At 44.2% G+C, this 23,762-nt stretch overlaps 1 protein-coding gene and 1 pseudogene across 1 annotated transcript; one reads left to right on the top strand and one right to left on the bottom strand.

The window, feature by feature from the left end:
* Positions 1 to 12,194: 12,194 nt before the first annotated feature.
* Positions 12,195 to 13,240, top strand: LOC136465617 (uncharacterized; annotated as a pseudogene).
* A 6,000-nt stretch (positions 13,241 to 19,240) lies between these two features.
* On the bottom strand, positions 19,241 to 20,046 carry LOC136463376 (uncharacterized). Its single transcript, XM_066462382.1, has one exon. The coding sequence runs from the start codon at positions 19,731 to 19,733 to the stop codon at positions 19,413 to 19,415; it is 321 nt and encodes a 106-aa protein (XP_066318479.1). The 5' UTR covers positions 19,734 to 20,046; the 3' UTR covers positions 19,241 to 19,412.
* Positions 20,047 to 23,762: the final 3,716 nt, after the last annotated feature.

The following is a 23,762-nucleotide window of genomic DNA, read 5'->3' as shown; positions in this document are numbered from 1 at the left end:
GGTTGCCGGCCACGAGGAAGAAAGCGACGAACGGCGAACTCACGGCGAAATCAATCGACCAGAGCTAGCTGGCTGGGTGCGCAAGGAAACTGCGAAGCTATCTAGCACTATGCCATGACGACGTAGACGCAGGTTCGACGGCGAGGGCTCAACGGAGCTACGGCGGCGGTAACTGGAAAACAGAGGAGAAGAGAAAACGAAGAACGGCGACGGTGGCTGGTTTATAACGCGACCAGGAAGCGCAAAGAAGCCACGCGAAAGCCTTCGCCGTGCCAACGCGACACCCAGACGGCCACGCACGTGACTGGAAGCTAACCGAAGCTCGCCGGCGGTGTAGCGCAAGCGGTGAACACTGTTCATCAAAATTACAGAATTGCCATTCGCCAAATTTCACAAATTACTCCCAAATTTTCATAATAACTCAAAAATCTCCAAAAATAAAAGTTGTTCAAAATCAAAAGTTCTACAACTTTGCTTCTATAACCATCTCCTAATTCAGTCTAGATTTTGAAATGAACTTTTGAATTTGAATAGGGAAATTTAACGAATTATGCCTTTTTGAATTACTCGAAATTTTTCTAAACAACTTGAAAAACTCCAAAAACAAACTTTGTATAACTTTTCAGGCTCTACACTTTTGCTTTTGGGCTAAACCCCAAAATATACTTTGATTTTGAAATGGATTTTCAGGGTAGGATTTAAATGCTGAAAATCAGGGTTTTCTCGAAAAATTCAAAATCCAAACAAACTTTGAACTTAAGTCAAACAATACAATTCAACATATACCACATGAATATAAACTTGTTTTAGCGTATGCATCTCAAAGTTTTTAATATGACCAATTGCCTTGCAATGCATATGATGATATGGCAGTTTTAGTTTTTTAAACACCCGAGGTGTTACATGAGCCTTCGGAGGTTCACGAACGTTGTGGCCAAGTTTGTGATCAGGTCGCAAGCTTGAGCCATTTTGACCACTATGTCATCAACATAGACAGCGATTGTTGATCTTGGCCGCTCGGCTTGATTAGGCTGATCGAGTAGGTCGATTTGGTCAGCAAAGCATTGCTACATGCACCTTTGGTAGTTAGCGTCAGCATTTTTAGGCCAAAAGGCGTGGTTACGTAGCTGTACGAACCATACCGGGTGATGAATAAGGTTGCGAGCTGATCGAACTTTTTCATCGTGATCTGGTGATAGCTCGAGTAGCCATCCAAAATGAAGTGGATCTCGCAACCCGAGGTGGAGTCAACTATCTGGTCTATGTGTGGTAAAGGAAAGTGATCCTTTGGACACGCTTTATTGAGGCCAGTATAATCAATGTACATTCTCTATTTATTGGTCTTCTTTTTAACAAGAACAAGATTGGCAAGCCAGTCGGAGTGGAATACCTCTCTGATAAATCTGGTTGCTAGGAGTTTGGCAATTTCTTCGCCTATGGCCCTGCGTGTTTTATCGTCGAAACAGCGCAGGCGTTGCTTAGCAGGCTTTGAGCCCGGGATGAGGCACAACACGTGCTCAGTGATGTCCCGTAGTATGCCTGACATGTCGGATGGCTTCCATGCGAAGACATCGCGATTGGCATGTAGGAAATCGATGAGCTCACATTCCTATTTAGCCAGGAGCTGGGTCCCAATCCGCACCATTTTGGTTGGGTCGGTGGGGTCGATTCCCACCGCCTTGGTTTCCATGAGCAGGTGGAAGGCCATTGAGGAGTTTGGTTTGTTGCAGTCTAGGACTGCTGGGGTCGATGACTCCTTGAGCCACGGAAGCTCGGACGAGTTGATGACCATGGTGGCAAGCTCAAAATGCTCACGATCGCACATGAAGGCATGTGAAAAGGCGTTGCTCATGGTGATGATGCCGGTCGGTGCCGGCATCTTTAGCTTGAGGTAGGTGTAATTGGGGATTACCATGAATTTGGCATAGCATGGCTGCCCTAAGATGGTATGGTAGGACCCTAGAAAGTCCACCACTTCGAAGGTGAGGACCTTCGAGCGGAAGTTGGCTTGGTTGCCAATCATGACGGGTAGGTCGATCTGCCCAAGTGGGTATGCCTGCGCTCCTAGGATCACCCCGTGGAAGGGAGAGCCCGCCAGGCGAAGTTCTGATCAGGGGATGCGCATGGCATCGAGGGTGTCGACATAGAGGATATTGAGGCCGCTGCCTCCGTCCATCAGCACCTTGGTGAGGTGCTTCTTGCGAACGATGGGGTCAACAATGAGTGGGTAACATTCTAGTCTCGTGACGTGGGAGGAATGGTCCCTCTGATCAAAGGTGATTGAAGATTCCGACTAGCTGAGGAAGGAGGGGATGGCCGTCTCGGCGGCGCATGCCTCCCTATAGCGCACCTTGTGCTAGTGCTTGAACCAGATGGCATTGGATCCACCGAAGATCATGATGCATTCCTTAGGGTCAGGGAAGCCATCTCTATCCTTGCCCGTGTGTGCCTCCTTTCTTGGCTGCCGCCTCTTTGCTGTCTCCTTATTTCGGCCCATCGGCCTGTCGTAGGAAACATTTGAGGAGCTCGCAGTCCTTGTATCGGTGTTTAATGGGGTAGGCGTGGTTGGTGCACATGCTGTCCATGAGCTTGTTGAAGTGGTCAGGCAGTCCTTGTTGGGGCTGCTTGCCCGTGCGATCAGCCACGGCGATGAACGCGGTGTTGTCCGATCGGCGCCGATCCTTTTTATTCTTCTTGCCCCTCTGTGTGGAGGGGCCCTTGTCTTGGTCCATGCGCTTAGCCTTGCCATTGTCCCGGCCTCCATTAAAGACCGCTCTGATCGCCTCCTCGTCGGAGGTGTGGTTAGTGGTGATGTCGAGTTGGTCACGGGTGGTATGGGGCTTCAAGCAGCCAAGCTTGTGGATCAGGGACTCATGGGTCGTCTCGGAGAGGAATGAGCTGATGACATCCACGTCGACGATATCAGGGAGGGATTTGCATCATTGGGAGAACCTGCGGATGTAATCCCGTAGGAACTCGCTGGGCTCCTGCTGGTAGCTCTTGAGGTCCTAGGAGTTTCTAGGGCGGACATACGTCCCCTAGAAATTTCTGACGAAGACCCTCTTGAGGTCTGCCTAGTTGCAGATGCTATCGTGCGGGAGGAATTCAAGCCATGCCCGAACATGTTCCCCCACGCAGATAGGGAGATACTGAATGATGAAATAGTCATCATCCACCCCTCCGGCTCGGCAGGCGAGCCGAAAATCTTTGAGCCAAATTCTAGGGTTTGTCTCCCTAGTGTACTTGGTGATGTTGGTGGGCGGTCAGAAGCGCGGTGGGAATGGTGCTCTCTGGATACGCCGGTCAAAGGCCCGTGGTCCTAGGCCCTTAGGGCTAGGACTCTGGCCATCTGGCCAGCGACCATGCCTGGGGCGCATTTCACCGCTCCCCTCGATAGTTCGGCCGAGACCCATGTCGCCTGCCCTCATCGCCGCCCAGTGGATATCATCATCATGTCGAGCCTGATGCCGATTGCTGATGATGCTGCGAGTGTCTTGGTGTGGACTAGGCCATTTGCGTGCCAGTGGTCGGTGTAGAGCAGGCGCTAGGTCAGACCGCGACGCGGCCACTGCCTCTTGAGCCACACTTGGCGGCTGTAGTGGCGAGCGGATGGAGCGATCTGTCTAGCGCATCCCCACTCCCGCAGTGGGGAGAGAGGGCGTGTGTCGGAGTCACGATGCAGAGCTTTCCGCCTGTTGAACAGTGGTGGCTTCTACTAGCACCTGGAGGTTCTGGTAGACCGCCCGCTCCTAGGGGTCGATGGGCTCGGGAACACCACGCAGAAGCATTGCCGCAGCAGTGATGTTCTGGCTAGCCCGAGTGAACAGTGGGGGATCATTCCCCTCGTTCATGATGTCGTGTTGAACCTGGCGGGCGTGACCCTAGGCACCGCCCGCTGGGTCATGCGCATGGGGCGCAACATGCCGCACCGAGCGCACCGGCGTAGGTTGGTTCTGCCACCGTTATCGTAGTTCCTCGGCGTGCTCTTGTGCAAACACGAGGGTCCCCATAGGTGGGTCTAGAGGGGTGTGAGTCTACAAAGACTCCGCAACCATAGGTGGCTATCCTAGAGCGTATGCCATAGCGCACTCCCAGGCCAAACAGTGGCTAGGTGCCACATCGCCGATGTTGGAGCTATCGCTCTCACCCTCATCATTTGGGAGTTCGTGGAAAGTGGTAGGAGCATAGCTCGCTATTCCCATGAATTCGGATGTGAGAGGGGATGGCACTAGAGTCCTTTGGAGCCCCTAAGTGCATGCATCCGCGGGGGACGCGAGGCCATAGGGGAATTAATCGTACGGTGTTTGCAGTGCGGTCAATACGGTCCCTTCAGATAATCGGCGGGAGAAACAAAATAGAGAGTAAATAACAGTATACACATTACTCACAATGGGGTTTGAGCAGAGAGTTTGCTCAGAAGGAATCACAGATGCCTCGCCGTTGAAGTGGTCGTGCGTCCTGGAGCCGATGGAGGGCGCTCCTCTGACGGGCGCCAGAACTAGTGTCTCCTCACGGAGGTGTAGTACGCCGATCCAATCGGCGACGAAGTCCAGGCTTCCGAAGAGGAAGGCCTGGGACGGCTCAAAGATGGGTAGAACCCACATCCCAACTGGTGGGAGTGTGGGAAACTCCAGTGAGCCGAAGCGAGTCGTATCGCTTGAGCCCGCCATGGCGAAGGTGGCGGAAAAGTGGGCCATCCGATGACCAAAAAGTGTTGAACGTACAGTGTCTTGTGCAGAAAGCGACCATCACATAAATATTTGTAGTTTTGTCGTACGTTGTGATCAGAGGTGGCCTAGCACTCAATGACACAGGGTTTATACTGGTTCAGGCAATGTGCCGTACGTCCAGTTTGAGTCAGTTGGTGGCTTTATTCCTGAGCCCAGGTGCTCGAAGTTTGCATTGGGGTTATAAACGAGAAGTAGAAAGATAGGGGGTATAAGAGGTCCGGTCGGACTCTAGTCAGAGAAGCTGAGAGTGACGGGAGCCCCGTTATGCACTAAGCGTTTGAGCGTGTGCTCATGGTTTGAACCTGGAGGTTCCGTTAGTTGTGGACTAGTGAACTGATCGATTTGAATCAACCTATCTGTTGGAAGAGAGTGCATCCCCTTTTATAGATGAATGGGATGGCTTTACAAGCGAGAGGGAGGGAGTACATATGCTACTAAGCCTTGTTGCCCATGCCCACAATATTGTTGAATGTCAGATGCACGTGGGAGGTTGTGTTGTCTTCTTCGGGTATGACAGACGTCGACGCCTGCTACACTATTGATACCTGGAGGCATGCAAGGGGCTTTACCAAGTTCGCCTGGTGCAGTAAATGCCGGCGCCCACAACACTGTCGATGCCCAGAGGTATGTGGGGGGAGCCTTACCGTATGGGAGTTAATGACGCCCACAATACTGTTGGGGAAAATATCGGCGCCTACAACACTGCTTGGGTTTTGAAGTGCCAAAGAGGTAGCAGAGTACTATTTCTGTAGGTGTACAGAGTACGGTCCCTGGTATTGCGGTTTGACTTATGCTCCCTGTCTTACTTTCTCCATCCGTTTTCTAGTCCTTACCGAGCGGGCGTCCCCGGTCGGCTGGTCCTAGTCGGCTCTGATCGCGCTAGTCGGAGAAGAGCAGTGAGCTGGGGTTTGGCGCATCCCCAGTCGGAGACGCAGGTCAAAGTCGAAAGGGGTGTTTGGCCAGGCCTTCCGGTCGGAGAGGTCGTTCGAAGGCAGGCTAGAGACTGAAGCGAGCGCTCCGGTCAGAGAGGCGGGCCAGAGTCGGAAGCGGGTGCCATTCCTCCTCGGTCAGGCCTTCCGATCGGAGATTGGATCGTCCCTCTGGCCTGTCGTTTAGGTACTTGGGCCGGCCCATGAGTTGTGCATTTGTCTGCTTGGGCCGAGCCTTGTTGGAAAGGCGGTCTGCGAGGAACCCAAGGTTTATGTACCCGACAACGACTCACAATGAAAGTGTACAACCTCTGCAGAGAGTAAAACTGGTATATCAGCCATGCTCACGGTCACGAGCGGCCTTGAACCCTTATGGAATAGATGATCACTACTAATTATTTGTTTATGCTATTGATTAATCATGTTTACATTGATCATGTGTTTACTACGGGATTATGACAATTTGATGCTACTCATATGCTAAAATTGTGACAAATAAAAACTAAATGCAGTCAAACCTGAGTAAAACTTTTTGAGCCTCATGAACCCCATGTTACACTTGTTGAGTACGAGATGTGCTTAAGCTTGTTTATTTTTATTATTTGGATAAAAATCCTGAATGGGTAAAAGATTACTATAGCAATGACGATTTCTCTAAAGATTACCAGTCTTGTGGTTAACCAGTTGACGTCCCTGTGCTATGGAGCTTCCGTGAGAGAGTTATCTTTATATTTCCGCTATATTTATGTGAAGACTATGTGATAATATTTGTGATGTAATAAACTCTTGTGATAATACTTTCTATAATTTGTCCGCTTATGTGTGTAATTGATCTCTGCGCGCACGTAAGATTATGCATCCTATTTTATTCTTAAAATTGGGTGTGACATTAAGACCCTACTCAATCTTTTGATGGTACAAATATCTCATTATTTGCCTCAGAATCAGGCATTTTTGTTTAGATTTCTCTCTTTCATGAAAGAACCTGGTTTCTCTTTATCTGTGTTTTGTCTTAGTTTACTAGCTCAGAGAGTGGCTCAGAAGCAAGAGCTGTGATCATCTTTTGCTGCCTAACTAGCTAGGAGAGTGACCGGAGCTTGAAGCCACACGGAACAGATGAAGTTCCTGGCTGATGGCAGGATGTAAAGCTTTTGCTATATGTTTAGATATATACTATGTCGAGAATATAACAAAAATAATATATTTTGAAAAGCCAAAACACTAATTTGAAACGCCACATGTGTGCATCTGCATATTGGTGAGCCGTACTACCCCCCAAGCTACAGGCTGCGCTGCATTGGATCTTTTTCTTGGAAGCCTGTGGCTCGGCTCTTGAGCTCTTTCTGTCCACACAAAACCTAGCCATGTGTATCAAACCCATACTTCCTGCTCCCCTGCCCATGCGCTCATCACTCATGCCATCAGCCAGCCGGCAATTGCATGTTTGTTCCTAGAATTTTTTTTTAAATGTGCTTCAGAAAACAAAGAAGACAACAGTGACATGCCGAGAGAATATCTAAATATCTTGCACTTTCTGTGTTCTTGCACGGAAGTTTCAAGCGTATGCCGGATCTAGTTCAAATGGTATACTTCCTCCGTTTTTAAGATATATACTACCATTTAGGTTATAGTTCATTTTTCGAGACTAATAATTAGCTTGTCCTAAAAGCATCTCCAAGAGTACTCTATTTTTCCTTTCTAAAACCATGATGTTTTACAACTCCTAAAACAGTATTAGGAGAAATAAATAAGAACATCTCCAAGTGTTTGTAATAAATCACTCTTAAAACATCAAAATAGTGGTCCTACACATAGTTTAGTTGCCGGTAGTTTTTTTCCCGTGAAATCGTAAGTTTCTTCTCCATCGCCGGCGCCTCCCTGCACCTTCTGCATCCCCAACCTTCCCCTGCCGGCGGTAGCCATCCACGTGGCCTCATAGAGCTGGGCGAGCAGGCCCTCGGTGGTGGTCGCTGCTGCCTAGCTCTCCCAGCCGGCCACTCGGAAGCAGCAGCAGGCGGCCGGCAGCCACTGAGAGCCATAGGAAGCAGCAGGCGGCCACAAGGACGGAACCTGGCTGTCTGCATCAATCCGGCAATCGATAAAATCAATCCTGCCTCCTCTGCTGCCCGTGCTGCGGCCGGTTGCTCGCCTACAGGCACTCGTGGCCCGTATACAACACCGATACGGCACCGCCGTGGAGCTCTGCCTCCGCGTCTGGGAGTCGCATCGGCTCCTGCTGGGAGCGGGTGACGAGGAGGGCGTGGGTGTGTTCTTGCTGGCCATGGACGCAGGACGCGTCGTCTCGCTGGTGCGCCAGTGCTCCAGCGCCGTGGTCCCATGAAGGCGGAGGAAATACATCTCACGCGAGGATACGCGCGACCGACGTTGCACGTAACTTTGAGCGGACGAGGTTTTTTTTTTCAGCTTCTAAAATTAAGAGGTTGTATTGGGAGTTGTTGGAGAGAGATTTTTTCACTTCTTTTTAAAAACCAAGGATTAGGAGAAGGTTTAGAGAACTCTTGGAGATGCTCTAATAAACATAACACAATAGAAAAATGGATGGTCGTACTACATAATATTGGAAAATTTATGCACCTTGATTACAACACATACTAAGTTATTGCCATCCCTCTCAAGTAGGGATGAAAACGGTACATATATTTTCTGACCGTATTCGAAACCGAATCCATTTAGAGGGGTTGAGATCTGTCCGTATCCGAGTCTGGATATCCAACATCCGATATCGTATCCATATCTGAATACTCAAATCACATATTTATGATGTCGATATCCAATCGTATCATATCCGACATAGTTGATACTATTCGTATTCGAATCCGAATCCGAACAGAAATATGAAAACAAATATAATATCGGTGATATCCGTCCGTATCCGATCCATTTTCATCCCTACTCTCAAGCACGTAATCTTTTCTATTCATACATGAATTGATGAATGTGTAAAAGACATGGCTGAAATTAAAATACGACCTTATGATGTGCATGGTTACCAGTATCTATATTTTTCATTGTTCAGCTTTATGATCTTTTTTCCTAAAAAGACGGTAACAGATCCACTACTACAGAATTGGACATCACTATCGGCTTCATCACTACCAAATTTTAAAAAACCGACAATGATAGCTAATCACTGCCCGTTTTTAGCTAAAACCGGCAGTGATAGGACCAACCGACACTGATATTCGAGTATTCATTGTCGGTTCATATCACTGTCGGTTTTAGCCAAGAACCGACACTGATATTGGGTCATCACTGTCGGTTTTAGCCAAGAACCGACACTGATAATATCATTGTCGGTTCGTGGCTTGAACCGACAATGATATGCTGCAAGAAAACTTCATAAATTTCTCATATGATGTCCGATGAAGACAAAATTTATATTAAAGTTGTAGTACTTGACGAGATCTACAACTTTGTAGTTCAAACTTTTTTAATTTGCGATCGTTTGGATGTCCAAATATTTTCATTTGAAATAATCTATCTAATAAAAATTACGTTTGATTTCTAAAATTTAAAATTTGAATTTTTCAAACGGCCTCAGATGGAGAAACGCCCAAAACAAAAGTTGTAGATCTCGAAAAGTTATGCAACTTTATAGTTGAAATTTTTTCATTTGAGATCATTTACTACTTGAAAATGCTATTTAAAATTAAAATTTAAAATTGTTGAAGAACGCTGATTTCTCTTTTTAATCTCTGGCTAAAACTTGTAACTAGTCTTTCTCCCTCATACTAACTTCAAATTTGATGATTTTTTTTAAAAAATTCTAAAATCATGCTCTATCAATATATTTTGTTCTTACCGCTATTATTTTATCCATCTTTTCATGTGACTGTGTTTTATCTATTTGAATTTTGAATTTTAAAAAAATGACAACTTCAAACATCATTTTATAAAACTAAATGATTTCAGATGAAAAAATCATGAACATAGAAGTTGTAGAACTTATCAAGATCTACAACTTTTATTTTGGTCATTTCTTCATCCGATAAAGTGGTAATAACATTGTTCACAAAATTTACATCTCTATCTTGTAGTTTCATAAAGGCAAATTTTGGGCTGGCACACTGGAAAAACGTTGTTTTGGCTACGGCACACCGCCAACTGCGTTATTGGCTGAGACACATTGCGAATTTGGGTTCCTTTGTTGTAACACACCGCGCGCAGTAAACAATCATTTTCCCTGGTTTTAGACAGAGAACTTTTTGGAAATGACAATGGGTGCCCCTGGGTCGACTTGACTTGCCTGATTGACCTAGCTGCTCTTGCAATTCCCCATCCCTGGCCGCCATCAGTCTCACCGCCGCCACCAGTTTAGCCGTCGCCCTCCACTCCGCACCCGCGCTCCCTCCTTGTCCACAATCGGCGCCACCTTCCTCTCCGCAGCTATGTGTCCATAGATCCAAGCAGAGGAGTTGGACGAGATGGCACCAGAGAAAGGGGAGAATCGCTTGGGACCGAGGAATGAATCACCATCGAAGGGCCTAAATCTTGGTTGGGTTCCAAAAGGGTAAGCATTTTTGGCCATTTGATGTGCAAGTTGTTCAATTAACTATTTCAGTGTATCTCCATCAAGTGATTTGGTTCTATTTGGTGTTATCAATATGCGTTAAAGCCTCGGCCGATTTAGGGTTTCAATTATGAATCACTTTTCATTATTCCCTACCATTTGTTTCATTTGTTTTAGGATGGATAGTATTTCGGCGTGCAGAATTGCTGCACGCGTTCCAAATTATATCGAGGTTTGCGATGATGGTAGTCATGTAGTGCACCCAGATTCAAATCTTGAGCTTGTTGTTGATCGTGATTCAACCAACTTGATGGACCTAAAAGATGAAATAGCAAAGGGAGTGAAGCATGGTTTGAATCAAGGAATATCAATTTGCTATTGGAACAGGACTGTGTCTGCTTTCACCAATGTAACTTCTAATGCCATCTTGATGGATGCAATGGACCTGTATTGGGAGATGAGGAGGTTGCCTCTGTTTGTGGCAGTTTATGACACAGTGACAGTTGAGCACAGCCAAAGTGTATCTATTGAACCTTTTGCACATCATGTCGGCAGTGCTAGTGTTGCCACAGAGCCCCTCCCTCTGGCTTTGATTGAGTCTGTTGCTGAGGATGAGACAGAAGATGTCATAGCTAACAATGCAGAGACAGGGACTACCAAAACCAAGGCTAAGTCTAAGAGAGGTAAGGGAAGGAAAAGGGATCTCTCAGATGATGAGGAACCATGGGATGAGGATGAGGTAGAATATGTGGGTCTAAATGATGAGCATCCATATTTATCTGATGTTGAAGAATAGCTAGAACATGAGGGGCAATCAACTGATGGTGACTATAGTGAGTTGGATGACCTTTTTGTTGATGATGAAGCTAGATGTGAGATTGTAGAACATTGACTGACCTGGAGAACCCAACCATTGCTCTTGGTGTCACATTTGAAGATGGAGATACTTTTAAGAGGGCAATTAGGCAGTTTGCTATTCTTAATGAGTTCGAAATTGATGCACATTACAGTGAGGCTAAAAGGTATAGAGGGTTCTGCAAGGGTAGAAGTAGCAAAAAGAAGAAGTGTAGGTGGAGGATTCATGCTTCTAAGCTGTAGGATGGAAAGACATGGCAGGTCACCATACCTACTTTTAACTATGTAATTTATAGTTATATGTGGTGTATTGTTTGTTTCATGCCCTTGTAAGCTGATTTAGCCCTTCTTTTTTGTTGTAGATAAAAAAGCTCCATGCTAAGCATAACTGTGCTAGCACTTCCAAGCTTGACCAGAACTGCATGGCTACCAACAAATGGGTCAGAGACAGAGTCATTGACATTCTTAGGGATCAACCAAATACTGGAGCTACAGAACTAAAGAAAGATCTGGAGAAGAAGTTCAAGATCATGCTATCTTACTACGTGGTTTGGGATGGGAGAAGGTTGGCTCTAGAGCAAATAATGGGAAAGTGGAATGAAAATTTTGCTGATGCTTTTAGTTTCAAAGCAGAGGTAGAGAGGACCAACCCTGGAAGCATAGTGGAGATAGAGTATGCTCCTGTTGGTAAAAAGACGAGGTTTACTAGGATGTTTATTGCATTGAAGGCTTGTGTAGATGGGTTTCTCAATGGCTGCAGGCCATTTTTAGGTGTTGACTCCACTATTTTGACAGGAAGGTGGAGGGGTCAATTGGCATCAGCTTCAGCAGTTGATGGTCACGGCTGGCTATTTCTAGTTGCATATGGGGTGTTTGAGTCAGAGTCCGCAGATAGCTGGAAGTGGTTTTTTTTAAAAGCTTTAGACTACAATAGGCTCACCTCCTAGACTTGTGATATCCACAGATGTAGGCAAGGGTATAGATAGTGCAGTTACAGTTGTGTTTTCAAATGGAGTGGAACATAGATAGTGTATGAGGCATCTAGTGAAGAACTTTCAAAAGAGGTATAGAGGGGCTGTTTTCAAGAAACACCTTTGGCCTGCATGTAGAGCTTTTAACAAGAAGCACTATGATAATCACTACAAGACCATGCAGAAAGCTTCTCCAAATGCAATAAAATGGATAGAGGAGAACCACAAACATTTGTGGAATAGGTGGAGATTCTCACCGGATAACAAGTGTGACTATGTCATAAACAATATTGTAGAGACATTTAATAGTTGGATCAGAAAGGAGAAAGCACAACCAGTCATCCCACTGATGGACAGGATAAGGCAGATGATCATGGAGAAGCATGACCTTAGAAGAAGGTTATCCAACAAGATGACAGACAAGATCCTTCCTCATGTAACTAAAGATCTGAATGCAAAAAGCAGAAACCTGAACTATGTCATTCATAGAGGACACAACAACACAGCTGAGATTCAAGGCACAACTAAAGAGCTGAAGACCTGGAGACACACTATTGATCTAGATAACAGAACATGTAGTTGTAATAGGTGGCAGATCACTGGGCTCCCCTGCACTCATGCCCTTTGCTTCATTAACTCACTGAGAAACAAGAGTGCAGAGGACTATATTGATGACTACTACTCTGTTGATGTGTTCAAGAAGGCATATGCCAGAATTGTAATGCCTATGACAGATAGGAACCAATGGCCCAAGGTAGACATGGGTTTCAAACTGCGGCCTCCAATCCTAAAGAGGGCAGCTGGCAGACCTAGAACAAGAAGGATAAAGGGTGTAGAAGGAGGGAGAACCAGTGGAATGAGATAGTGCAAGAGGTGTGGACAATTTGGTCACATGACAAAGACTTGCAATGAGACAGTGTATGACAGTGATGCTCCACCTCCAGCTGCACCTAAGCCAAAAAAAGAGAGTAACAAAAAGACAAAGGCTGCAAGCACTGCATCAACCCAACAATCCCAAACTAGAGCATGTTCCATCACCATTACAGCCCCACTACTAACCAACAGTCCTGCAGGCAACACTAGGAGGTTACATATCTCACTACCCTTGAACTTGTAACAATTTGCTTCTACTGTACTAATGTCTTTCATTTGTTAACAGTCGCAAGAGGAAGATGGAAAGAGATGGTGCAGAATCCACTGATGGACAGAGTACGAAGGGAGTGAATGGAAAAAGGCAAAATAATGCAAGGGAGACAAGGTGTAGCTGAAGAAAGATCTGGGCAAGACTAAGAAGCAGCTGGTGATGGATGTGCTTGTTGAGTGAAATAATTGCAAGTGTAGTGTTTGCAACCTGCTGATGATGCTTTTGGAAGATGACTTCTAATGTTCTCTAGAACTATGCTTTTGTAGCCTTTGTAATGTAATCAGCCATAATTGGCCTAAATTTAGACTTTTCGTTGTTATGTGACTTGGCTATAAGCCAAACTTGAAGGCTTAAATTTAGACTTGTCGCTGTTATGTAACTTGGCTCAAAACCAAACTTGATGGCTTGTAATGTTAAGACTAGATTGACTTGCACTTGATCTATTTTGTAGTTGCCATGCACTGAAACACATACAATTCATTGACAACCAAATTAGAACATCAGAACATATAGTAGCATTCATTGACACATAAGGGAGACATAAGTGATAGACATCAACTAAAAGTTCATACAGGATGCCTACATTAACTCTGACAAATCAATGCTCACTTCACTAACACCACCAAGAGAAGTAGCACTACAATGAACATAATTGCTAGACCTAAAACAAGCAAACGATCGCCTATCTTGTCGATGTTGCTCCCTATTGACTGATTGGCATCAACAATTTTCTTCAAAGCGGCATGTGCATCCTTCATAGATGCGGTTGTGCTTTCTAATAGGGTAGTGCATCCTCCAATTGATTCCTTCAAAGACTCCATGGCTTGAATCAGCTCCTGAGAGGACATCCTTGGATCCATGGCTTGAGTCAACCTAGAGACGGCGACCCTCTACCGATCTTTGAGAAACAACGTGGAAGCTTGGATTTGCCGATGAGGTACTCAACGTATTGGTCCTCCCACATGTAGAACTAACAAAAGAAGATGAGGAACAATGCTCAGATGAAATCGGCCATACAACTACATCAATAGGCGGATAAAATTACAGATCTACCAACTTACATGGTTAATTAGAGGACACTTGTAGAACCTCTGCCCAAAGCTCTTGTCCAGCTTTGACACTAGGCCAATCAACTGAGCTCCACACTTGCTGCAATCGACCAGGGGAAGGTTGCTTGTGCCATCCCTAAACGCGTCCAAAGATGGCGCGCTCGAGGCAGCCTCTGTCTTCGAGCTCGAAGCCATCTTCCCCTCCTGTCGGGGCCTTGAGTGCTAGGGTTTCACGGGACAAGAGTGAGAGAGAGAGAAGAGAGGAAGATGACTGACTGGGGAAGAAGAAGACGGTGTGGGGGATGAGGCAGCGACTGGGTGGGGCTTATTGGGTTGGGTCGCACCACTTGACTCAGCTAGGGGCAAACTCGTACAGTCACCTAAAGTTCTCTCTCCAAAACCAGGGAAAATGGTTGTTTACTGCGCGCAGTGTTTTACAACAAAGGAACCCAAATTCGCAATGTGTCTCAGCCAATAATGCAGTTGGCGGTGTGCCGCAGCCAAAACAACGTTTTCCCAGTGTGCCAGCCCAAAATTTGCCTTTCATAAATAATAAGAGGGATATGTAACATTTGTGAACAAAGTTACTACCACTATGTCGGATGAATAAATGATCAAATGACAAAAATATAAGTTGTAGATCTTGAAAAGTTATGAAACTCTGTAGTTGATAACTTTTTGATTTGAAATCATTTTGTCAAGGAAAATTACGTTTAAATTTCTAAAATTTGAAATTTAACTTTTGTAAACGACCTCGGATGGAGAAACTACCAAAATGAAAGTTGTAGATCCAAAAGTTATGAAACTTTGGAGTTGATAACTTTTTGATTTAAAACCATCTTCTCAAGGAAAACTACGTTTGAATTTCAAAAAATTCGAACTTTGAATTTTTTAAATGATCTCAGATGGACAAACAGCAAAAAGAAAATTTGTAGATCTCGAAAAGTTATGAAACTCTGTAGTTGACAACTTTTTGATTTGAAATCATCTTGTCATGGAAAACTACGTTTGAATTTCTTGAATTTGAAATTTAAATTTTGTAAACGACTTCGGATGGTGAAACTACCAAAATGAAAGTTGTAGATCTCGAAAAGTTACAAAACTTTATAGTTGAAAAACTTTTTCATTTGAGATCATTTACTACTTAAAAATATTGTTTGAAATTAAAATTTGAAATTGTTGAAGAACTCTGATTTCTCTTTTTAATTTCTGGCTAAAACTTATAACTAGTCTTTCTCCCTCATACTAACTTCAAATTTGATGATTTTTTTTCTAAAAATTTCTAAAATCATGCTCTATCAATTTATTGTGTTCTTACCGCTATTATTTTATCCATCTTTTCATGTGACTGTGTTTTATCTATTTGAATTTTGAATTTCAAAAAATGGCAACTTCAAACATCTTTTTGTAACACTAAATGATTTCAGCTGAAAAAATCATGAACATAGAAGTTGTAGAACTTATCAAGATCTATAACTTTTATATTGGTCATTTCTTCATCCGATAAAGTGGTAATAACATTGTTCACAAAATTTACATCTCTCTCTTATAGTTTCATAAACAATAAGAGGGATATGTAACATTTGCGAACAAAGTTACTACCACTATGTCGGATGAATAAATAATCAAATGACCAAAATAGAAGTTGTAGATCTCGGAAAGTTATGAAACTCTGTAGTTGACAACTTTTTGATTTGAAATAATGTTGTTAAGGAAAATTACGTTTGAATTTCTAAAATTTAAAATTGACTTTCGTAAACGACCTTGGATGGAGAAACTACCAAAATGAAAGTTGTAGATCCCAAAAAGTTATGAAACTTTGGAGTTGACAACTTTTTGATTTAAAACCATCTTCTCAGGGAAAACTATGTTTGAATTTTAAAAATTTTGAAATTTGAATTTTTTAAACGACCTCGGATGGACAAACAGTAAAAAAAAATTTATAGATCTAAAAAAAGTTATGAAACTTTGTAGTTGATAATTTTTTGATTTGAAATCATCTTATCATCTAAAACTAAGTTTGAATTTCTCGAATTTAAAATTTAAATTTTGTAAACAATTTCGGATGGTGAAACTATCAAAATGAAAGTTGTAGATCTCAAAAAGTTATAAAACTTTGTAGTTGACAATTTTTTCATTTGAATTCATTTAGGGTCCTAAATACTTATTTCAAAATTAGATAAACATAAAATGACTAGAACAAAAATCTCATTTGGACACAAACAGTTTGCAGGTGGAGTGGTTTGGTGCCGAAGACGCGAAGCAGAACGACATGGGTTCGAGCACCGGTGGCCGCGAAGCACGCGTTTTTCGGGTGAAAAATTGCTTGACTTGTGACTTGCGACGCACGACCGTGTGGCTGTCTAGTGGGTCCTCTCCCGGTATTAAAAAAATTCTCTATTTTTTCAATGAATTTTTTGGCTTTGTTGAAACCACATCACTATCGGTTCACATCACTGTCGGTTCATAAGAACCAGCAGTGATATTAATCCCACATCACTGCCGGTATACCACTGCCGGTTCAAAATCCGACAGTGAAGGAGGTTTTTGAACCAATAGTGATATGCTGCAAGAAAGCTTTATAAGTTTTTCATATGATGTTCGATGAACATGAACTTTATATCAAATTTGTAGTACTCGATGAGATCTACACCTTTGTAGTTCAAACTTTTTTAATTTGAGATCGTTTGGATATCCAAATATTTTTATTTGAAATAATCTATCCAACAAAAATTGATTTCTAAAATTTAAAATTTGAATTTTTTAAACGACATCAGATGGAGAAATGCCCAAAATAAAAGTTGTAGATCTTGAAATTTATGCAACTTTGTGGTTGAAAACCTTTTCATTTGAGATCATTTACTACTTGAAAATATTGTTTAAAATTAAATTTTGAAATTATTGAACAACTCTGATTTTTTTTTAATCTCTGGTTAAAACTTGTAAGTAGTCTTTCTCCCTCATACAAACTTCAAATTTGATTTGGAACACTAAATGATTTCAGCTAAAAAATGATTTCAACTAAAAAATCATGCACGTAGAAGTTGTAGAACTTATCAAGATCTACAACTTTTATTTTGGTCATTTCTTCATCCGATAAAGTGGTAATAACATTGTTCACAAAATTTACATATCTCTCTTATAATTTTATAAACAATAAGAGGGATACGTAGCATTTATGAACAATGTTACTACCACTATGTCAGATGAATAAATGATCAAATGACCAAAATAGAAATGGTAGATCTCAGAAAGTTATAAAACTCTATATTTAACAACTTTCTGATTTGAAATCATCTTGTCAAGGAAAATTACGTTTGAATTTCTAAAATTTGAAATTTAACTTTTGTAATCGACCTCGGATGAAGAAATTACCAAAATAAAAGTTGTAGATCCCAAAAAGTTACGAAACTTTGTAGTTGACAACTTTTTGATTTGAAATCATCTTCTCAAGGAAAACTACGATTGAATTTCAAAAAATTTGAAATTTGAAATTTTAAACGACCTCGGATGGACAAACAGCAAAAACAAAATTTGTAGATCTCAAAAAGTTATGAAACTTTGTAGTTGATAACTTTTTGATTTGAAATCATCTTGTCATAGAAAACTACATTTGCTTTTTTTAATTTTGAAATTTAAATTTTATAAACGACCTCGGATGGAGAAGCTACCAAAATGAAAGTTGTAGATCTTGAAAAGTTATAAAACTTTGTAGCTGAAAACTTTTTCATTTGAATTCGTTTAGAGTCCCAAATACTCATTTCAAAATTAGATGAACATAAAATGGCTAGAACAAAAATCTCATTTGGACATAAACAGCTTGCACGTGGAGTGGTTAGGGGTCGAAGATGCGAAGCAGGATGACAGGGGTTCGAGCATCGATGGCCGCGAAACACGCGTTTTTCGGGTGAAAAATCGCTTAACTTGTGACGCGCGACCGTATTCACATTTTTTTGGCTTTCCTAGAAACCGCATCACTGCCGGTTCACATCACTGTCGGTTCATAAGAACCGGCAGTGATGTCAATCCCACATCACTGCCACTATACCACTGCCGGTTCAAAATCCGACAGTGAAGGGGGTTTTTGAACAGACAGTGATGTCAAGATCTGGGTAACGAGATCTATATTAACTGTGGACTGATTCCTGGCTAGAATATACGATGGTTACCACTTACCGGTATGTCTTTATGATTCTGATGGTTATTAGGATTCTACCATTTGTGTATCTCATTTATATTAGAATAATATACATAAGGTTTTGCTAACCTTACTTATCAGATGCATCAGCTTGTAATTAGTAGGGCTAATACAGATAAAGAGCTAGTATATATACATGAAATTAGCTTAGCTTGGAATCAATATATAGGGCTAAATTCACATAAAAGAGCTATAAGATCGATATTCAAGGACAAAGGAAATAATCACGCGAACAACAAGCGCTGCCATGGTCTTATTATTCTTCAACAAAAACAAACATCCTGGAAAGTGCGATAACGATGCTCACCAATCAGTAGCAACAAAAAAACATCACAAAGTTAAAAGAGAATTAAGATCCAAACCACGGAGAACAATGTGATAAAGGGCTTTCATAAAAAAAAATATGATAAAGGGCAATCCACCAACTGAGCGGATCTGAGGCACTAACACAAGAAATGAAAATAGCATCCAGGAAAAGGGCACCCACAACAAATATATATAATCTCTGCAAATCATGACTATGTGGGTGCATATATAATATTAACGAATCTAAGCATATATATATATATATATATATATATATATATATATATATATATATATATATATATATATATATATATATATATATATATATATATATATATATATAATATTACATCCACCACACTTAACTAACTACAACCTTTCCAACAAAATTGTGTTCATAATCACCTGCCCTCAGCTCCCTTCTCAATGATGTTGTTCTTAGATCTAAACAAAATCATTTCCACTCTGTTTTTTCTTCTTCCTTCTTGTGTTGTGCAATTTGCAAATATTAACTCAACAACAGCAACACCAAGTATGCTCAGCTCAATTACAACTAGTCTTGAAGAAGAGACATGTACATAGTATACAACATGCATATCATCCACACGAATGGATCGGACGTAGTATACATGTATAATTAACTAGCTAGAGGATCATATCATAATCCACGCATACGGATACCTAATTATTCCATCATCAGTTGTAGCCGGCCGGCGGCGGCGGCTTCTGGTGCTGGACGGTGAGCCGCGCCGGGAGCGGCCTGCCGGTGCCGGAGCCGCCGCAGCTGCGGCAGGGCATCCTCCCCGACCCTGCGCAGGTCCGGCAGCCGGAGTCGCCGTCGGACCAGCGGTTGCACATGCACTCGACGCGGCCAGAGCCGCCGCACGTGGCGCAGCGCGGGCGCGCGTCCCACCTGGAGGCCGCTGGGAGCCCGTCCCCCCCAAGGGACCGGTTGGCCATCGCCACGCCGGCCAGCATGCCCAGCCCCGCCGACGCGATCACCACCGGCGCCACCATCCTGCCTGCTGCTTGAATCGTCTAGCTAGCTAGCCCAAGTTGTAGAAGTGGTTGCCAAGTCGCAAGCTAGCTTTGGTTCTAGCTTGGATATATGGTAGAGAAGGAAGGGAGGGAGGGAGGAGGAGTGTTTTCCTTGGCTTTCTTGCGTATATACCGGCCGGCTGGCGACGACTCGCTCGACGAGCTGGTGTTGGGTTGGGACTTGGGAGTCGCCTGTGGGTGGAGAGGAAAAGATTTGGTCGTGTGTGGTGACGGTTTTTTGGCCGGAGGCGTCGGCGTTTCTGTGTAGGAGAAGGAGCTACGACGGCGGGGGAGGAAGGGGCGCGTCGTTTTATAGGATTTTTCCGGTGAAGGAGAGGCTGCGTTGCGTTGCGTGCCGCCTGTTGCGCACGGGTTGGGTGGTGGATTGGAAGTAGGGTAGCGAGGAGGGGGAGGCGTGTCCGCATTGTTACCTTTGGCTTGCCTTCCCCGCGTGGCGTCCGGACGTCCTGCCGCTGCGGTGACAACTGCTGCTGCTGCGCCGCTATTGGATATGGCCTGGGTGACTCTTGTGGTTTCGTGCATATGCATATGCATGTGCGCTACAACCTGCGAGATGCCGTAGATTTTTTTTCTGTTCTCCTCGATCTGTTTCCGTCTTTCGTTTTCATCACGAGACCGAATTTTATTTTCTTTAACATTTTCGTTCATCGTAATGGCAGTATTTTCAGCACGATCGGACGCAGCAGACTGGATGACATGTAACATCCTTGGTGTTACGAGCTCGTTTAGCACCATGATTTGGGTCTAAGTCAAATTTTCGAAACGAGTTTTTCAGAATTTTTTATTTAAATATACTCGATGATAAGCGAATCCTGTGTGACCCAGTTTTGTGGACTCAAATAAACGTCAAGTTAAATTACTCAGTGCATAAAGATACTTAGGGATGTCGAACGACAACTCTAGCGAACGGTTTGTTCTATTAGATGAAGCATGAAAAGAAACTTTTATAAATAAAATAAAATCTATTAATAAATATAACGATATATATATATATATATATATATATATATATATATATATATATATATATATACTCACGTGTTTATTTTGATAAGCACGCTCAGTTGAAAAGCTTTGGTCTAGTGACATGTTTACGTTTACGTTTAGACTCGTTTTAGTCCCTACATAAATTGGTAACATGCCCGCAACCGTTGCCGTCCTGACCGCTTGAATCACCCAAATTATTGCGTGGCGCCGCGATGTCGAGTCGAGTGCTTGCTCTTTCTTTTTCCTGTCTGCTTCTATGTCATGACGCAACGCGTGGAGCATGTATTGTCCCTGCTACTGCAGTGTACTGCTTCGCTTGAAATTTCCCTCAGGATTGCACGTGGCCCTGCTCCTGCCACGCCATGTCCACTCCCTGCCTGTACGTGCACCGACACCGTCCACGCTGTGCCACGCTGTTGCTGCTGTCTCGCATGCTTGTGCCCCTCTCTCTCCCTTTTCCTTTTCTACAGCCATGAGGTGGCGTCTTAGCTTCAGTCCGTCCGCTCCCTCTCTCTTGTCGTGCACCACTCCTCTGCTCCGACCATGAGCCGCATTGCGCGGACGTCACGCCACCAACTACGGCCTTGGCCTTGTCCTTCCCCGTCTCACTGCATCCGAAAGCAGCACCCTCTTCTTCCTTCCCGTAGCAGCTAGTGGCGTTGTCCGCCCGATCCGCGCGCCTCCCGTCGCAGTGGCCACGCCCGTGTGCTCGCAGCGCTGTAGTTCTCCTCCCTCTCCCGAACCCACGCACAGCTCCGCCTTGCCTCGCCATTGTCGCGCTCGTGGCTCCCCCTGTGCCCGCAGCACCGTCCCTCCCTTCCCCGCTGCTCGGCCATGCGCGAGAGCTCGCGTACCCCCACGACCGTGCTCAATCTCCAACCCCGCAGCATTGGCGCCCCTTCCCGCTCCTCCTCCCGCGCATCTTCTCACGCTGCCCATCACCGGCCGTCGCACGTAGGTGCGCTCGGTTCCCCCGCCGTGCGCCCTAGGCTCGCGCTCGCCTTACGCCGAGCTCCGCACCACCTCGCCTTCGTGCCATGCCGCCTGCTGCCGAGGAGCTACCCTGCCAGCGCCACCGCATTCGACTCGCCAACACCACGGCTCGCGCGGGCAGGCTGCCGGGGCCCGGCTCCGGTCTCACCGTGGCCAGCCCGTGAACGCGCGAGTCCCCGTGCAGCTCGCCGACGGGTTGTCCGCCGCCGCCGTACCTCTACCGGCCCCACCGCGCCATTGCCGCCGCTGCCGACCGGTGGCTCTGCTCCATGCTCTATTTTTTAGAAGGTGAGAAGGTGAGGAAACACAAATAGTATTCTTTACCGGGTTCATTTCGCAAAAGCGCTAGACTCATAAGTTTACAATTAAAGGCCTAGTTGATTTAGAAGAAGTGCAGGGGTTTTCCTGCAAGTTGGCCACTGCCTGGGCCTCTGGCCGGTTGCCGCCTTGCTAGGCCGCTCGCGCCCCGTTTCTGCGCTGGGCCGCGCCCACCGCACTTGGGCCGCTCACGCCCGTGTGTGCGCCCCGCCTGCTAGGCCACCGCCGCGTTCACGTGGGCCGCCGGTCTCCGCTAGGCCGAATAGGTGGCCACTGGCCATTTAGTTTTATAAAGCAAGTGTTAATTAGTTTTGGAAACAAACTTGTAGAATCAATATAAAATTGTGTAGGTATTCAAAAATTGTGAAACCAATTTTGTTAAGTTTCTAAAATCATGATCTACCTAATAGTGTATTTTGTTCGCATAGATCGGTATGTTTTTAGAGTTGCTCTAATTATTTTAACATGCTTAATATTGTTAAAAATGTAAACTTGTAGGGATTGTTATGGTAAATTGGTAATAGTGTTGGATCTGAAATTTTTACAGTTGGCTCCTAGCAATATTATGTACTCACTGTAATTTCTATAGCACCAGAATAATTATTTGCTAGATAGATAATGATGCCTTATTTTCGAATAATGATTAAATCGATAGAATGAAATAAAGAAACAACTTGGGTTTATATAACTAAAATATTAGTTGGGAAATAACGTCTTATTCGGCAACATGGATATGTAGCCTAAGTACGGTTGTCGTTAGAACTAACTCGTTAACTTGAGAGGCGTAAATCATATTTTACCGAGTCACGATTGCAGTCGATTAATTACGTCTTTGCATCGCATTGCATTACATATCATATAGGTACGATGATGGATTAACGGATCAATTGAAGGTTGATTGGGAATCCAAGGATTGTGTAATGGTATTCTCTCTAGGAGATGATGCAATGGGTTTTCTATTCACTTGATGGTGGATGATCTAAAGATGCAGACACTAACTTTTTAATATATTTTACCTAGGCAAGCCCCGATGCATAACCCCTACTTTTCTGCAGTTTCAATTATATTTGTGCATTAAGTTTTAAGGAGTTGAATGGAACCCACTTGCATATATATATATATATCCTATGAGTCTTACTAGTATGACAGGATCGTGTAGATTGCTATGCTACAGGACTCCGGTAGAAGTCGAGTGATTGCCTGTCACTCGCGAGAAATAGGAAATATATTACTGTATTATTATCACTTGGAAAATATAAATGGTGGAAAGGAAAAATGGTGATCGGGCAGGGATATGGTTTGGGTATTGGTGCGTGTAAGGGTTGTGTCGCCGCGGACACGGGGCATAGCTTGGTTACACTGCTTTCCCTGTCTGTGTCGGTTAAGGAACGGTCATTGCATAAGACTCGAGGCAAGTCACAGACTTATTATCCCGAGCACATACTTGGGTATAGGCGCTTGGAGACTTGTTGCTCTCTTATCGTTAATCCGGCTCTTTCCAGACCGACTGTCTTGGTGGTTTTTATGTTAGGAGGTCCTTGCACCGCACTGAGTCCGAGACTCAGGGGCGGGGGCTTGGAGTCCCAGTTTGGACGGGAACCTGAACACCCATGATAGGAGGGTGATGGGTTGGTCCTGCTTGTGCCTTGGGTACAAGCGGGGCATGTGTTTTGGGGGTACCCAGCTGGG

The sequence above is a fragment of the Miscanthus floridulus genome, chromosome 7, assembly GCF_019320115.1.
Source record: "Miscanthus floridulus cultivar M001 chromosome 7, ASM1932011v1, whole genome shotgun sequence".
Lineage (NCBI taxonomy): Eukaryota > Viridiplantae > Streptophyta > Magnoliopsida > Poales > Poaceae > Miscanthus > Miscanthus floridulus.
The sequence above is the reverse complement of the archived record's forward strand: the minus strand, read 5'-3'. Positions and strand labels throughout refer to the sequence as shown.

Excerpts from the sequence above, each read along its gene's own strand:
- LOC136463376 (XM_066462382.1), bottom strand. The coding sequence starts at position 19,733 with ATGGTGGCGCCGGTGGTGATCGCGTCGGCGGGGCTGGGCATGCTGGCC.